At 45.8% G+C, this 17926-nt stretch overlaps 1 protein-coding gene across 1 annotated transcript in view; it reads right to left on the bottom strand.

The window, feature by feature from the left end:
• The window catches only part of LOC138447678 (adhesion G protein-coupled receptor E3-like), a 1605711-nt gene that overhangs the window by 419422 nt on the left and 1168363 nt on the right, over positions 1-17926 (bottom strand). Inside the window, exon 17 of the mRNA XM_069603942.1 lies at positions 3488-3554. Within this exon, the coding sequence (XP_069460043.1) occupies positions 3488-3554 (67 nt within the window). The remainder of the gene's footprint in view (positions 1-3487; positions 3555-17926) is intronic.

Raw genomic sequence — 17926 nt, 5'->3', positions numbered from 1 at the left:
TAGGGTTTGGGAGGGGGTGCCTTGGGGGTCGGGGGTGTATTGGGGATGTTGGGGGGATCCCCCCACCCCCCAAAAAAAAGCATTACATGATGCTAGCCAGTGCCGAAATACTTTGAAGATTTCAGCACTGAACAACTCCATGTAACGTTTTAATCTGAAAAATAAATGCATCGAAATGCTATCTTTTACATTTAAAAGTACATATCCATTGAAACTTGTCAATTCCTATATTCGATGGTCAAGTTGCGATGAATATGTACCTTTACATGTTAAAGATAGCATTTCGATGGATTTACATTCAATGCATTTCCATCGATGGATTTGCTTTTTGATGCATTTCCATCGATGGAAAGACCATAAACCCATAGTTGTTGATGAGGCAAACTTCTTTACCTTCAAGGGTGCCCTGTGCAATAACATACCTCCCTTCTTACCCGCTCACTACTCCAAATACAGGGTTAAGAAACCATAACCCCTTTCCCATGTCCATTTGCTCCCTGCCTCCCCTACCTCACACCCAAATACCACCAAGGGTTGCCACAGAAGGAACAGGTAATCTGGTAGCAATATATTCCCCTTGGACGCCTGAGGATTTAAGAAACCTGTGTTAAGATGTTCTGAATATTAGACAGGGACCGGAGAACTTTGCTGAGGAGCTGAGAACCATAGTTCAATGTTACAATGCCTCCCAGGCGAACATGAACCAGCTAATAACGCCGTCTGTGTTTATTTCAGGAGATTGGACTGGTATGGCCAGGAGCCAGGAATAGAGCCAGATCTGGTAGTAAAATGACCTGCACCTATTAGGGTGTGAACTGTTATGTAAATTGAAGTGCACCACTTATTGTGCCACAGGAGGAATGTTTCTAGAAAATCCCTGCTAAAATGAGAACAAAGTTCTTGCTATGTTAGAGACACAATTGCCACAAAGACAAAAAGCAGAATTTAGTTTTGATTAACTTGCTGTACTTGCTGTATTTTGAAGCAGTTCAAATTCATGTTAATCCATTGAAACCTTTGCTATGGCAATCCCAATACCACTGGGCAGTCCAAATCGCTCCACTAACTTTCTCCAAAATCGTTGTGGATTTAAGAATCTGGGCTGCCAAACTACCAGTTTCGTGGAATCTCACTCCCAGGTAATCAAAGAATTACACCTGCTCAACCTCCAAGCCATCTACTACAACCACAATTATTCTGCGTTCCGTGGGTTGGGGCCTGAACACCATGACCATAGATTTATCAATGTTCAAATTCAAATGTAACTCACAAGATTTATTTAAAAAAGTAGAAAGGCACTTCTTTAGACCTTGAGGCGTAGTGGAGATAAGGACCGTGCCGTCTGCATAAAACAGGGCTCGGTACTCATCAAGTCCGGTCTTTGGGCAGTCTAGAGATTCCTTAAGTAATGCATCTATAGTTTCTTGGACGTACATATTAAAAAGACACAACCCTGTCTGACCCCCTTATCAACATCAAAAATATATCAGTGATTGTGACAGGACACAAAGCAGCACACACAAAATTGACAGCGTGTAAAACTAAGGAACAATATTTGTACATGATATTTCTGGAAGAAGTTTGACAAATTCACATATAGAAGTCGATTTTAAACTAAAACAGACCATGACCTCCACCCAAATGAGGTCCTTCTCAGGGGAACCTGAATACTGCCAGCAATGGATATTGAATTATGCTGTTATGGTAAACTCATTAGAGGCAATAACGCATGTATATACACGAGAGCCATTAGAAGGGACACCGGCTGCAGAAGAAGTGTTCATTGAGGTAAAACAGACACTTGCCAGTGCCCCAAGCCCTTGGTTTTCCCAAGTAAATAAAGCCATTTGTTTTATTCTGCCATGGAAATTGGGCCTACGCCTAAGCCCTACTAGCACAGTAGCACTCTGGCAAGCATCGCCCCATAATCTATTATAGCACTGGGTTAGATCCAGTTGCAGCGGCACTGCCTTCTTGCTTATTAGTCGGATGCAGCTACTGTCTAAACTGTGCAATCGCAATACGATGTGTTGGCAGAGTCGCCCCTCATTGAAGCATTTCCGCATGAGGTTACAGCATTGTTATGGAAAACACAAATATTCAAAACTGCATATTTCTAGAATACAAATGTCATGCATTGCCCATGTACCAGCACTATTGCAAGGATGAACATTAAATTCACAAGGACTTAACCACTGCCAGAAAATGCAAAGTAATTCTTGGACACAACCCATTTCAAAAGTCATGCATTTTTAGGTTATTTATGTATTCATTCAGTTAATAGTGTTTTAGAAGGTGACAGCACGAGCATATTTGCTTCTGAGTGCCTGAGTGTCTCCAATGCAAAGGCTTGGACACATTTGGATTGGTGAAGGGCAAAGAAAGGCAGAGAGAAAGGAGCAAAAATATTAATGGAAGTGCAAGGGAGTGGGCAGGAAAAGTGCAGAACATACTGAAAAATGAGTGCATACAACAAAAAGTAAATGAGCATGGATACCGGGGGTGGAGGAGGGGCGTAGAGGCTGACAAGGAAAATCAGAAGACAGGAGCTGCGCTTTTTTTTCTGTTAAAAACTGAGTACTCTAAAACTTTTTAGCAGGACCACTGTGGGCCTAACTGATCGTAGTGCTTCTGTCCCAATTTGGCAGAATGTACTATGACCAACATCCCAAATATCCGACAAAGTAGGTTAAGCACACAGGGTGAGCAACCTACCTGCAAAAAAGGACATTGGGTAAGCATGCAGGTCATTGGCAGCTGGCCAAATTGACTTGAAGTGTTGTTGGTGTGACACTCTGCTATATATCGTTCCCTTAAATATGTATTCCGAAAATCTAGTTTGTAATTTTAATATCGGCCATCGATGTGAGAACCTGAAAGCTTAATATTAACCTGGACATGGAGCGAGAACCTGATCTTTCGATGGAAATACCTGCTACATGATAGCAATGCCTGCCATACGTTATGATGACACTCAATAGGCAGATGATGTGAATACATCGTTTTCAATGGCAATTCCTGACAAATGACTACTAAATATTTAAAAAAAATGTATTGCTTAGTCAGCAGCCAAAACAGTTTACTTTGCCAATGCTTGTTACTTAAGCAGCAATGGTGCTGATTCACAAAGCAGTTACCTACAGTAACTCTGACCTACACTTCATTTACCCCTGGAAAGAGTCTATCTGATTCTGCTAAATGTTTCTGGGAGTAACTCTGATTTACTCCTGACTTATCTCTGGATGAGGAGTGTGCGTCAGAAGTAAGAGTTAGTCTTCTACATTTTTTTTGTGAATCGGCCCCTATGTTTTGGTGTCTTTGCTTCTTCCAGTATAGCATATCGGGATTCCAACACGAGAAATGTGATAGTTACTTGACCAAAAAAAAAAAGGAATGAACACATTAATAAGAAGTACATATTACTTTTGTATTCCGACCACCAAGAATTAGAAAAGAATTGAAAAAATACAACAATATTCATACGTACCAATAGAAAGGCACAAACTGGTCCAAGGAAGCTCCACACCAGCCCCGTTTTAGGATCGAGCCAGCAGCTGTGAACACGGAGAAGGACTATTAGTGACCTATGTCAACTTTCACTTTTATTGTTTTTTCCAATTTTCACAGACAATCAAAACTATGAAGCAGAATTTGAAAATGAAACACATAATCACACACAATACATCAGTACTGACTTTGATACATATTTATTGTATGACCATTTCAACGCCCAATCTTTACGCAGATTTAGTCCAAAAGCACAATCCTATTGGGACTGTCGATAGCTCAAAATAAAAATATATGAACTGAATGGTTGTAATACAAACGAGGAGATGCCTATTTCCACCATCTGCCTCATGACTGAATCCAATCTGGAGTGGCAGAAGCAGCTGTGATATGGTCTTGAGCAATTTGTTTTGAAAGCCATTTGCACCTGAGGTGCTTCAGGCATCAACAGGTCTGCTCTAGTGTTGGGCTTTGTGAATTGTGGATAAGTGAGCAGGTGCAAATATTAGATGCTCAGAAACATCTAATTGCCTGTATCAAGCAGTCATCAAGAGCAGTGGACTTTGTCACACATGTAGAACCCACATGCATAACCCAGCACAGACATTACAGACATCTGGTGGGAGATGCTCATCCAATTCAGGCATTCAGGCTCACATCACTTTGAATTCTGGTACTTTTGGAGAAGTACCAGAATTCTGGAGAAGAATAGAAGTACCATTCAAGTATACACAACAAAATCATATCAGGAATTTAGTACTCCTCAAACCTGACAGAAGAAATGTTTAGAGCTTAGTTTATGATCATTGTGAAAACTGCAGTCATCCTTCTTCCAGATTTCTCTGATGCTCAGGGCCTACAGGTCAGAACAATCGAGTGTTTTTATCTGAAAAAAGCGGATGATTTTAAAGTCCATTCCCCACTGCTCAATCTGACTTGTTTGAGGGGCGTTTGGTCTTTCCAGTGATGTCATTCCTCTAAAGGCACTTCTTCCTGGGTCAAAAGTTGCAAAATAAGAAGAACCTGAAACACTGATTCTTGGAACCAATGGTTGGAGCCAGGGAAAAGGTGAAGGGGGAGGAATCAGTCGAATCACATAATGAGAATGGCCTGGGAGCAGATGAGCAATGACGGCGACATTCCATGACTGCTGTGGCTTTTCAACTAAGTTTGGAATTTGAAAGGTTTAGTGATCCTGAAGAAGGAATCCAGTAAAAGAACATATATATATATATATATATATATATATATATATATATATATATATATATATATATATGACGTCTTCTATTGCGCTTCATCCTGGATTACGCCTCAAAATGCTATGTTACCCAATTCAACCACAAACGATGTATTGTCCTCCAAAGTGTGGAGGAATGACATTGCCCTGCTGGCATTCAAACCTATGATGGTTGTTTACACTTAGATAGCCAAGGATATTCTTTGTTTAAGAAATGCAGTCCTTTAATGGCCTGGTACTGTCAATTACATGCATTACAGCATCCGTGCAGCGGTCTCATGTTTCGAGCTGGTATTCCTCAATACAATAATATCCTAATGATTATGATGGTCAAGTTGCATGATGTAGACTGCACTTGGTGAAAAATACAGGGTTTTCAATAAAATCTTACACCTAATATACAAACAAGAGGGAGAGAGTGTCTGGCCCACGTCATCCAAATGTATTGCCATTGTATGTGGCAGTAGCAGAGGCAGTTTTTGGCGTAGGGTTGTGTGGCTCTTCAGGGGGCAATGGCATTGTAAACGATTCAAGGTCAGTGGTGGCAGGTGAATATTAGCGCAAGTGAGCAAGCATACCAAGAGAGAACCAAAATAATGTAGGGGAAATCAGATGTTTCTCCCAAGAATATTTGAAATGGTGCATTTTACAGCACATTTGTGAGAAGAATGGATTAAAACGTCATACAGCTTTCAGTTGGTTCTCTAGAGCAATGCATAAACAAATCGAGTATAAGGAATGTTACCAACAGTATGCTGGAGCATATTGCATTTTCATGATGCCTGAGTACAAAACATTGCAAGCAATTAATCATTTCTATGCAGCCGCAACCCACGATCTATATCCCATCATTGCCAGTGTAAATCATGTAATGAAGCTGAGCCCATAATAAATGCCAGCATTCCAAGTGTGAAGAACTTTGATTTTGTGGACAAACTCCAGCCATTAGGGTTACTGTAAATAACTTGCATGAAACTGCAAACATATTCTAGGCTTGTATGGTCACTGTAAATCACATTGATGAAGCTACAGCCGCAATATTTGACAAAATTCTCAATATTGCAAATTCGATGATGTTGCACAAACACTATAAGCCAGAATTGTCACTATCAATAATTTTCATGATACAACCCCTTGCAGCCAATCACATGGATGCATTGCACACATCAGCTATACACCCCCCCCACACACACAATCACTCAGATAATAAATCAAAAGCAAGAAGCAAGGACATGTGCAGAAATGTGTGGCAAGGTAAGAACCAGAAGAGGGGTCTTCTCTGTCTATGCCCCCAGACTAAGGAACCTCCTTCACATATACACCAGACACCCCACTCACTTTTACATTTCAGGATGGAGATCAAGAATCTTCTCTTCAAGAAATACCTTTACCCTAAACCCAAAGCCCACACATTCTCCACGTTCCACCTCAAGTTAGACTGCGTGATCTGCTCCCCCCACCGCCCGTTTACTTGTCGATCCCTTGGTGCCAATCTGGCTATCCCCTGCTGCTGTTGTTAGCTCCCCGCTCTTTTGTATTGATCTCTTGTGATATGTTTCCCTCACTGCGCACTTTCCTGTATGACTTGTAAAGCGCTCTGTTGCTTCTCAAAGGTAGGTCCACGATCAATAAATGCCCTAACAATAATAATAATAATTATAGTGAAAATTCAAATAATAAAAATCATGAAACACTGCAAACATTTATTTTGGGTTCCTCTCCATGATCTTGGGTGGTCTTGTTTGCTTTTAGTCTGTAACTATATTTCTCTGGCTCAGTTTGTAAATAAATCACTGTTTATAAATACAATATTCTCTCACTCGGTATGTAAACAATTCGATAAGTAAGCAAATCTCCCTCATTCTGTAAATAAATCTCCCATTATGAAGGGCATTGTGATAAATGGCACCACAGTTCTGGGCTGCTATGCATACAATCAAAGAGCCTTTTGGTAACATAAAAAATTGATGTAGTTTTTTAGATTTAATACATATATCAGTGATAATTATGTAAGCATGCAAATATTTAGAGCATACAATGCACAGTGTGCTTGGTTTAATTTTTCCTAATACTCACCCAAACAATAAAATCACTGCAAAATATGGGTCGTATATACCAATTTGGACATGCTTTTCTCTTGGGTTTGAGGCTTGCGCTGACCAGAAAATGATGTCTTATTTTGCTTGGTAATTTCATTGGAAATGGAAACAATGGGCCTCATTATGACCCGGGCGGTAAGTACCGGTCATTACCGGCATGGCGCAATTTCCGTGTCTGTGCAGGCAATAGACCGCTAAAAGCGGCCCATTACGAGTTCGCGGGTACGAGCTTTGCGCCATACCGGTAAAGAACTCACCGCCATGCCGCAAAAGCCCGAAAAATCCCCCTTTCTGGCATCGTCTGTAGTGGAAATGATTTTTAAAAAAAGAGACAACGGCAATAGTATAAAAAAGAATTTCAACATAACTAGAGTACAGAGTACCAACGGAAAAGAGGACAAAGGAAACATAAAATGAGAATTAGAAATAGGTGACAAGCAGATGGCCAAATCCAAAACCAGGCATAAACAGTATAGTACCATCAATAGGAAATGAAAAAGAAAAATATCTAGATAAAGTATACTCAATACATTAACATTAATTAGTGATTGCATGTTTTGAGTCTATTACATATTCTAAAGTGTAGAATTTCAAGAGACAGATTACTAGTGCAGAGACCTATTGGTTCATCGATGAAACACTGGTAAGAGTTGGCATAATAAGACAGCAGGATGTCTATATAGTTATATCCAGTAATTTCTCTATAGTCAGGCACACATTGTACATTGCAATATAAAGGTTCAGTCCGCTTGTATTGATCGCTCTTAACCAGAAATCATCGCTACTGATATGGTCCAATCTGTGGACAAAGTCCACATAGCATGTTGAATAGGCTTCTAGCATAGCAGGACAAAGGTGTAATTCATATATTGGATGAATTTATAGCGCTTTAGGTCTTCCCAGATGCGCACAATTGTTGATCCAATCGTACAATTCGGATTTCTTAGATAGTGCTCTACATGAAGAGGCTGTGTCCCCTTGTGGGATTTGAGTCCAACCAAGTCCAACCAATCATTTCCAGGTAACAGTCCATTTGTTTTTTCAATAGTGGTTATGAGGAGGACTTGTTGATTTTGCAGTACATGGCAGCCGGCAGGAGATTATCTGTGTGCGGTGTCATTTTTAAATATAGATCAGCCCTTTTTCTGAGTACTAGTGATTTCCATGAAATGAGGCCCAGTTCTAGTCTGAGGATGGACATGGGTTGGCATGCCGGAAGTCCGAGTATTTTCTTCCAGAATTTTCCTTCTAATATCTGCAGCCACTCCATGTCCATCAGTTGTAGTGCTTCTAATCCATAAATTATCATTGGTGCTAACACCAGGAGGTATAGTTGACGTGCCGCCCAAATGGTGTTTCCTCATCATCAGGTGGTTGCAGTTCAGCGTCAGGGGGCAGGGGCACATTCCGTCTGATGCACATATTGTGTAGCATGACACATGCCATGACAATCTTGGCCACCTTCTCATGGCGGTACAGGAGTGCCCCACCAGACCTGCTGAGGCAGCAAAACCGTGCCTTCAAGAGACCAAATGTCTGCTCAATCACCACACAGGTGCGTGGATGTGCACGATTGTAGTCCTCCTCGTGCCTGTTCTGTGGGTTCCGGACTAAGGTAAGGAGCCACCTCTTCAAGGGATAGCCTGCATCACCTGCATGTGGGCAACAATGTATATGTGAAAGTCATCACATCATATGGGACCTCGATCAATGACACCATAGCATGCATTCATTTCCTGATTGCAACCACATTCCCATGCATGAATAGAGACACACAATGTGACTGATATGAGTGTATTAATCTTATGGACTGGTGTGTGTGCCATCAACTAGTTGGCGCAGGGGGGTCCAGTTCCTTGTGAGTGCTCATGCACTGTGTTATTCCACGGCGGTTGTCTCCATGATCTGGGTGATGTCCAGTAATTTGTATGCTTGCTTCCTGGCACCGTTCATGTCAGCCTCATGATGATCTCACTATGCACAACAAATGGTGACATGCAATTCAGTTGGACCTCTGTGTCAGTGTAGTGGTGCATTAATGTATTTGACCCTTATGTGACTTCTTAGTACGCAGTAATGGGGGACTGTCCTTTCAGTTGATGGTATTTGGTGCTGTGTATTGGCCATTGTAATTGCTTGTAGCTGCATTGTGTTGGGGGGATACGCTCTGATTTGGTCAAGTGCACATGTAGATGGCTATGGAATGGTTGTGACAGTGCATCATTCACATGGTAGGGCTGTTTACATCTTGCATTATGTGGTCAGGTGTCAGGTCCAGTCTGGCCTGCTTTGGGGTATGAGCATGGTCCATTCTCTCTGGCACTCGCAGCCAGGTGAAGTATGCATCTACCCCCCCATACTCAGCCATGTGAAGTGTGCAGGTCTCCCCCAATCACCTACCCACATCGCATTTCCATAAGCCTTACAGGCAACTCACCAGAAGCCAGGATCTGTGCCCAGCACATCACCCCATGTAGCGTGGTATTGTGGAGTTCCGCAGGACCATTGAATCATGGGTTGATCCGGGGTATCGGGCACAACAATTTGTGATGATCTTGTTTGAGTCACATACCATTTGCACGTTGATGGAGTTGCATAGCTTACAGTTGTGGTACGCTACCTCCATGGCATGTGGGACCACCAATTCCACATGGGTGCAGTCGATGGCGCCAATGCAACCAGGGATGCCGGCCAGTGAATGGAAACCAACTTTGGTGTTTGATATCTCCTGGCCAGTCCGTGGTAAGTAAATGTGGTCGCCTGTGTGCTTCAGGAGGGCATCAAGCACTTGGTTCAGGGTACGTGAGAATAATGGTTGAGATATGCCATGCATCTGCCCCACTGTGTGCTGGTAGGTGCCTGTGGCCAGGAAGTGGAGCCCTTTGGTAGGGGTGGGATGGCGGTGCGTGTTTCAATCAGGCTGACAATGTCGTCATGTATCATGTCGACAATGGTGGTGATAGTGTTCCGGTCCAGACGGTACAGGTTGTGGATCTGCTCAGGGGTTAGGTTGAATGGACTGGCTCTGATGCGAGGGATTGGGGGCTGCCTGCGCGGTGTCACTGGCTGCACAGGTGGGGCATGCTGGCCCTGTCTTGCCCTCCTTCTCCTCCTGCGTCTCCTCTGTGCTGCCTGTTGTTGTTGTTGTTGTAGTAGCACTTACAGTGCAATCATGTCCTCCAGCCCCAGCATTGCTAGTAGTATTGGAATCATTGTGGAGTGTGACTGGGTGTGGGAAGGGGTGGGGTGTGCTCCTTTTGTGCTGGCCCAGGCTGTATTGCCTCCACCTGTGCTGATTGTGCGCACCTGTGGCAGTTGGGAACACTGCACATGGCTGTTTACGGCTGGTCCGCGATGCCGGTATTTGCACCATGGCGGTAAGGTACTTTGCGGCCTTCACTAGGGCGTTAATTGCATGTCCGCATGACTCGTGATGTTCCCCTGTTTGCACCATGGCGCCTTTGCCGGCATGAGGGGTCGCGTGCCTGCGCTCCTGTCGCTATTTGCGGCACCGTAGAGTATGGAGTCGCTAATAGCGGGTTGTCGTTTCGTAATCGGGCAGAGCGGTAAGCGATGCCGGTAATCCTTTACCGGCATCGTTATTCACTTACCGCCGGGTCGTAATGAGGCCCAATGGCTTAATTATTGCTTGTCCAGAAATAAAGTGCTGGTATTAACGTTTACCAGCACTCTTCCGAGTTTGGGGTTACATGACTTCTCTCCAGGCAAGAGCTAGAGGCAACTCAGGCCCACACCGGCATTAAACAGCTGGTATTTCCAGCACCAGTGTTACCTGCGCCGGAAAAATACCAGCAGGGGATTACTGGTATTTCTGCTGCTTGTAATATCCCAGTAATATCAAAATATCAGCAGCGGAAATGGTAATACCGTTTGGTGGTATCCCGCTGGTATTACAGGCAGGATACCACCAAACTTGGAATGACCCCCAATGTCTCTGTTGACAATGAGGTGCACAAAATATCTTGTTACTGTGGTCTCCTTTAGGTATCCCCTCATCACACAGCATGTATTGGCCCCTAATTTACCAGTGACCTGTAAAACACCACAGATAGTCAGCTTGCACTCTGAACTTTATTGAAAGTTCAGAATGTATTGCATTCCCCATTCTATCGACTCTACTGCAGGAGGCAGTTGATGAGCAATCTATGATACCTGAGTTTAACTAGGCCCTCATAAGTTTAATTCCTAAACCTGTAGAGAGCCCACTTATTGCTCAAATTAAAGACTGAAGCCCGTCCTAATTATGGACATGAAAATATTAGCAAACTGTAAGGGTGCAGAAGGAAGAGACTGACACACAGGGGGCATGGTTGTTGGCATACACTTGTATTATAGGATAAATAAAAGAGAAAACCTATCTTTCCCTAACTAAGTGGGGGTTCCCTGCCTCAAACAAAAATACTAAGGATTCAGACAGGATGTCCATGTAAACTATATGTCAACTGTTCTGTGTCAAAATCCTGCTTCTGGCACTTACACTCGTAACTAAACTAAAGAGGTAATGGATCTTTTTGGCCCAAAAGAATGACCCCCTTCTCCTGGACAATGGATCCCAGCTCCAACTGTAGGTGGGGCTTTTACCTGAGGGAATGACTCCCTTACCCATGACTCAATCCCTTTCCAAGGTATCAAAACAAAGTTCCAGGTTGAGATGTCAACAACATTAAAGTACTCAGTTCATCTCAAAGGGTAAAGTTCCAGTGAAAGTTACAACATTTCTCCTAGCCCACAGTTGTTTCGTCATTATGGTATTTCTATAGTCTCACAGTCCAAGCAGGAATGGCTCCTTTCCCCTGACCTTTCACAGGCTTCTTACTACAATTCACAACAGTTGGGGGAATGTCTCCCTTCCCCTGGCTTTTCACAGGCTTCTTACTACAGTTCACAAAAGTTGGGGAAATGTCTCCTTTCCCCTTGCATTTCTCAGGCTTCTTTTTGCACTTCACAACAATTGGAGGAATGTCTCCTTTCCCCAGGCCTTTCTCAGGCTTCTTAATACAGTGTGCAACAATTGGGGGAATGTCTCACTTCCACTGACATTTCTCAGGCTTTCGTATTGCACTTCACAACAATTGGGGGAATGTCTCACTTCCACTGGAATTTCTCAGGCTTTCTTATTGCACTTCACAACAATTAGGGGAATGTCTCACTTCCACTGGAATTTCTCAGGCTTCTTACTACAGTTCACAACAGTTGGGGGAATGTCTCCTTTCCCCTGGCCTTACTCAAGCTTCTTATTGCACTTCCCAACAGTTGGGGAATGTATCCCTTCCTCTGGGCCTCTCTCAGTCGTATTTCTGCAGTTCACAACAGTTGGGGGAATGTCGCCCTTCCCCTGGCCTTTCTCGGGCTTCTTATCTTGGGTGCGGGTCCCAGACACGTATTGGCGGAAATGGATTTCTTCGTATTAGGGTGTGGTTCTCAGACCTATACTGGCAGATCTGGGTTACAATTTGCCAGGTACTGCGACAAGGAAGAGTGACTGAGATGCTCTTCTTATGATGGTGCACGTCCCAGACCTGTGACTCTTGTTTTTCTGGTGTAGGGTTAGGGGACTTGGTTCTTCTCCCAGGATCTTTCCCTGTGCCCTTGTGTGGAAGTTGCAGCAGGTGCCAGTATCTCCTGGTACCCTTTTCAATCTCCCTGTTAGACCCGGTACCTTCAGGGTTTCTTTTGCTTCAGTCCCATTGGATACGGGCTTCCTCAAGCTCTGTTCTCGACTTCCATGGGCCTCTCGGGTTGGTACTGCTTTTGTCCTCATTTGTGCTTGTGTAATTCCTTTGTTCAGAGTTTGGCTGCTGTGTTTCCTAGCTAGCAATCTCAGCACCTTTCCTTTGTTACGTTTCAGTATTGTACCTTGTGCCTTTTTGTTAACAGTGTGCTGGTTCCTGCTTCAGGAGCCAGCCACTGTTCAGTTCCTGCTCGACCTGTTCAGGCGTCAACCTTGTGTGTACTGTTTCCTACATTGTGCCTTAAGGTCCAGATACAGGCACCCACTCCTGCTGCTCCTTTCCATGAGCATTAAGAGTGGGGCCCTGCAACAGTAATCAGCTTAGAAGGCTAGAATTTCACCAGACCCTGGGGGAAACTCTTCCCCCATTCTGTGCACACCTCAAGAGGTAACCTAAAGTGTTTCTTACTTGTACTCTCTGACCCTTTCTGTTCACTGCCTTACACTCCTATCTCGTACACTTTTCTTCCCTCAGCTTTGTGGGCACGTCTCTGCCCTGAAGCCCCTGACACATGCCTTCTGACGTGCTTCTGCGGATCCGCAGCTCTTGCAGTGCTTCTGTGTGCGCCACTTGCCTCGACCGCGGTGTATCTTGGCTGTGCTCACCTGAATGTCCTCGGCTTCTCTCTGCCATATGGTCCTTCCACATCGGACCATTATCAAACCAAAGTTTTCACCAGCGTCTTCTTTCTATGGTGTGGTCCAGCATTACCCACACTCACAGTCCCTCTAGGGAGGAGCGTCTCTCCTGTTCTTGTGCCCTTCTTCCCTTTCTACTCTTTTTGAGCCATTCAGGAATACCTAGCAGGTTCAGAGTAGTTGTGGGGAGTACTTTTAATGGTTCTGCACCTCCATCTCGTTCCAGTACCTATCTGAGTAACTCTCTGGGGTAGACTAGGTTATTATCTGTCCCAGTACTTTGTGTATTCTCTACTTAACAAATATATTTGCAACAAGCAGGTATGGGTTTGGTGGGGGAGGTGTTTTGGGGCAGAGAGTACCGTATTCTCCCTGGATAGTCATCCCTAGTCCCATAGGGGGATCCCTCCCCATGAAATCCTCCCGCTGATTACCACGCTCAGGAAGACTATCGGGTAGTGGCCTCACCTCCCTGGCCTCATGGCAAGGGGCACCCTCTCTGGGAGAAATGGCAACATCCAAGGATTTGTCACACAACATATTAGCTGGGAGATTAGTCAAAGTAATTCCATCGGTGGCCACCGGGGGCGTGCTTATGCAAGAAGCCTGAGCACGATCTTCTCCTGATCCGGACCCATTAAGTGAATTGAGGCCCCACTTTTTCCCCCACCGGCCTGCAAACCAGAACGCGAGGAGGTGCATGCCTGCCGCTCCCGCAGGAGCAATAACGAGTGAAAACGGCAGCGGATTCAAGGAGAACAGACTGTGAAAGGAGGAGCCGACAAGGGAAGACAGGACTCCCGCCTGAGAGAGGTGGGCGGAGGAGGCGATCTGCCTTCCAGTGTTGTTCTGGAGCACCTCGGAATCTGGGGAGAGGGAGGACTACCCATGGGAGCAGGGGGAGATGAGTGTGCGCCCCCCATTCCCTATCCCCACTATCTGAAGACACCATCGGATGCAGATGGCTCCTCTCCCCTCCTGCAGGAACATTGCAGCCACGGGAGGTCTGTGAAGTCGGTGGGCTGGAAGAAGCCACTTCACCAGTGGTAAGAGAGTTGTTGCAGTGGGGGGACGGCCACGTGGTGGCCTCCGGAGTGAAAACACAAGGACGTCCAAAATTAACAGGGCGACCATGCGAGGACTTGTGGCCTCCTCCCTGCAGCTGAAAGATATTCTTACAGAGTTGAGGACGGAGCGGTAGCTGCACCGGCGGAGGGCCTGCCGGGGACATACACACAGCGCAGAGGATCTTTGTGCAGGCCCAGCGCACAGACAATGCGGCGGATGGACACCATCTACACTGATCCCATAGGAGCACGAGGAAAGTGTGGCCCACTTGGAGACCCCAGGAAATAGCACCATAATTGAAAGCCATTACAGAAGACTGGCAAGGCCCCAGCAGGGCAGTGCAGGAGCACCCTGGCAGGGAGGAGCATGGTTGTGGGTGCTCACAGAGAGGCTGTGGTGGTGGTGGGAAGGAGCCTGGAGGCAGGGAGACGGAGTGAGCACCTGGAAGATCACAGAGCCCCAAACCAGCACTGCCCGGGGGAAAGGGGCCGTTTGGGGCGACCCCAGGCAGATCCCAGGAAAAAGGCCCTCACACCCTCAGAGTGGCACCAGAGCGGCAGCTGAGGGGGGTGGGTCCCCTAGCCATTGGAACTCACCCGGGACAGACACAAAAGGAGCATCACCTACTGCCTTCCACTGTGATAAGCTGGGGCATCCAAGTAGGGGCCCACTACAAAAGTAGGAGGAGACACATGGAGGCTATAGGAAAGTTGGACACCTTTGAATATACGCCAGGACCGAGTACTGCAGGAGCCGCTGCGCAGGCCAATATGACTATGGCCAACAAGGAATCTGCAGCTACCAAGAAGGATGTTGCAGCACTCTTGGAAGAGATTAGGAGTATTAGGGCTGACATTGGGAGTAGAGTGGATAAAATCACCCAAAGAATTGACAAAATTGAGGAGAGGTTGGAGGAAGTCGAGCACAACCAGTCCTCCCTCAACACCCTAGAGACACAAATGGACATGCGGTTGTCTGGAATGGTGAGACATGAGGAGGAGGTCAGAATGAAAAGGGATGATCTAGAAAATCGCAGAAGGCGTAATAACTTAAGATTGTATGGGATCCAGGATAGCAAAGGGGAGGCGGACTTGAGGAGAACATTACATAAAGTCAAAAAACTGGTTTTCAAGGATGACACCATCGATGAAGCAAAAATTGAGAGAATCTACAGGCCGGGTGGGGAGGTGGGAGGCCCGAAATCGGTCCTCGCCCGGTTCCACAATTACACGGACAAACTGAAGATCGTCAAGAAAGCTAAAAAGAGAGACTCTGTCATGTATGGCACGTCCAGAGTGTCGATCTTCCAGGATCTGTCCTCTCTGACCCTAGCCATGAGAAGAATGTGCTCATCCCTGATGAAGTGGCTTAATGAGGAAGGAGTGAAATACAGGTCAGGGTTGCCATTTTGCATCTCCTTTGAGGTCGAAGGTTATAAATACAAGCTGCTGACTGAGGAGTAGGACATTCAAAGAGTCACGGAGGAGCTGGTGGAGGAAACTGATACATCACAGAACACAAGAGAAAAGGTGGATGGGGGTAGGCAGTGGCTTATCAAAGGATCCAAAAGAAGACGGATGCCGGGTTCCAGAAAATACAGGAAATTGAATACATCGCCCGCGACAGACACATGACCCACAGCTTAAGTACAGCCTCTGTGAGGATATTAGCACTGGGGGGGGTCCTTCCTCATTGTAAGGGAGTAATGAACGACTAACCGTATTTCTAAGGGTAGTGCTATAGCTCTAAGTTGGACAGGGGCAGTTGTAAAAGTGCAGCAGTCTATTGATGTTTGGGAAGTTGAAGTTAAGTTTTGTTATGGGGTTAGGGGGCTCAAAGATATGGAGATGTTGATGGAACGGGCCCTGAAGGGATCGTATCCTACTGGCGTTCTGATCACAGCCTGGTGACGTTAACTGGGGGGAGTCGGGCGCCTGTTGGGGTTAATGGGGGGTTTCAAAGTGGGGGTTACAGTACAGGTTTTCTCACAATGGTTGTCCTCGGTTGGCGGGCCATGCCATGATAAGCAGTGTCCGCCGAGGGTGGGAGTGGGACTCGCATTTAGGGTAGTAGCAGGATAGCTCAAGTGGCAGACGTGACGAGGGAAGGTCATCTGAGGGTGGGGACTTTGAATGTTAAGGAGCTGAACTCACCCACAAAGAGGTCCCTGCTGGAGAGGGAGTTCCGTAGAGATCATTTGGATGTCATGTTCTTCCAGGAGACTAAATACACCAGAGACAAAGAACGAAGGGTCCCTGGTGGAGTGTTGGGTGTGGAATACTGGGGATCGGGGCCCCTGAGGAAAGCGAGGTTAGGAATCCTCATTGGGAAAGGGCTGAAAATGGAGGTCTCGTAGGGGTGGGCTGACGAGGAAGGCAGGGTTCTCCTGGTAGCAGGCACCATAAAGAAAGCTCCACTTTCGCTACAATCGATGGCCCTAGCCAGGGATAACTGAGGCTCCTGAAGAAAAGTCTCCCAAAAATAATGCTCGAAGCCTCTGGACAACTAATATTAGGAGGAGAGTTATGGACTGCGGGACATATGGCGGCACTTGCACTCAAATGAAAGGGGACACACCTTCTACTCGGCCCCTCAGTTCACCAGAATTGATTATATGTATATCTCTAGAGACTAATTGGAGGAGGCATTGGGCTCGGACATCTCCCTGGTCACCTGGTCCGACCACGATATGGTAACAGTGGATCTTAATTGGCGGGGAATGGCACCCGGAGGGGAAAATGGAGGTGTAATGAATCCCTATGGAAGGACCCAGTGTTCCACTCAGAGATGACCAAAGAAATAGTGGAATACTTCAAAACGAATCACAGGGGGAAGTTTCGAAGAGAGTGGTATGGGAAGTGGGAAAGGCGACATGGAGAGGGATCTTGATTAGAGCAGGGGCAAATGAAAAAGCAGGAGTGCACACTTCTTGAAAACAGGTTGAGGTTGGAGATCAGCCAGCTCGATAAACAGGCTCGGGAGGCTAATGAGATGCGGGAGGAACGGGTCGGGTCCTGGAGGCTAGAGGGAAAAGAGAGGAATGGGCAAATAATTTAGGAAACTGCAATCCGTGAAACAAAAGTTCTATGAGAAGGGGGATAAGACGGACGCATTACTGGTGGCCAGATTGATGGGAAAGCACATCAAAGGTAGGTGGATGCGATAGACTGGGTGGATAATGCACAGGACCCCATGACAAATGGAATCAAAGAGGCATTTGCTTCCTTTTATGAAAAGCTGTATGAAATGGAGGTTACCCCAGAGATGGGAGATGTGATATTATATCTGGCGGACGCCAGGTTTCCCAGGTTATCTCCCGTGGAAACGTGGGCACTTGAGGCCCCAATAACAGAGGAAGAAATTAGGAGTGCAGTGGCAAGGTTACCGATAAGAAAAGGCCCCCGGGGAGGACGGTTTCTCAGCTGGGTTTTATAAGACCTTCATTGCCCCATTTCCCTTCTGAGTATCGATGCCAAGATCTACATTCGGGTACTGGCGGCAAAACTTGAGGGATACATACCCCAACTGATCCATTCGGATCAGGTGGGCTTCATGAGGGGACGTCAGGGAGCAGGCAGGATGAGGAAAACCTTGCACCTGATTTATGAAGCTCAGGGGATG

The sequence above is a fragment of the Ambystoma mexicanum genome, chromosome 3q (assembly GCF_040938575.1).
Source record: "Ambystoma mexicanum isolate Mex_15411 chromosome 3q, UKY_AmexF1_1, whole genome shotgun sequence".
NCBI lineage: Eukaryota > Metazoa > Chordata > Amphibia > Caudata > Ambystomatidae > Ambystoma > Ambystoma mexicanum.
The sequence above is the reverse complement of the archived record's forward strand: the minus strand, read 5'-3'. Positions and strand labels throughout refer to the sequence as shown.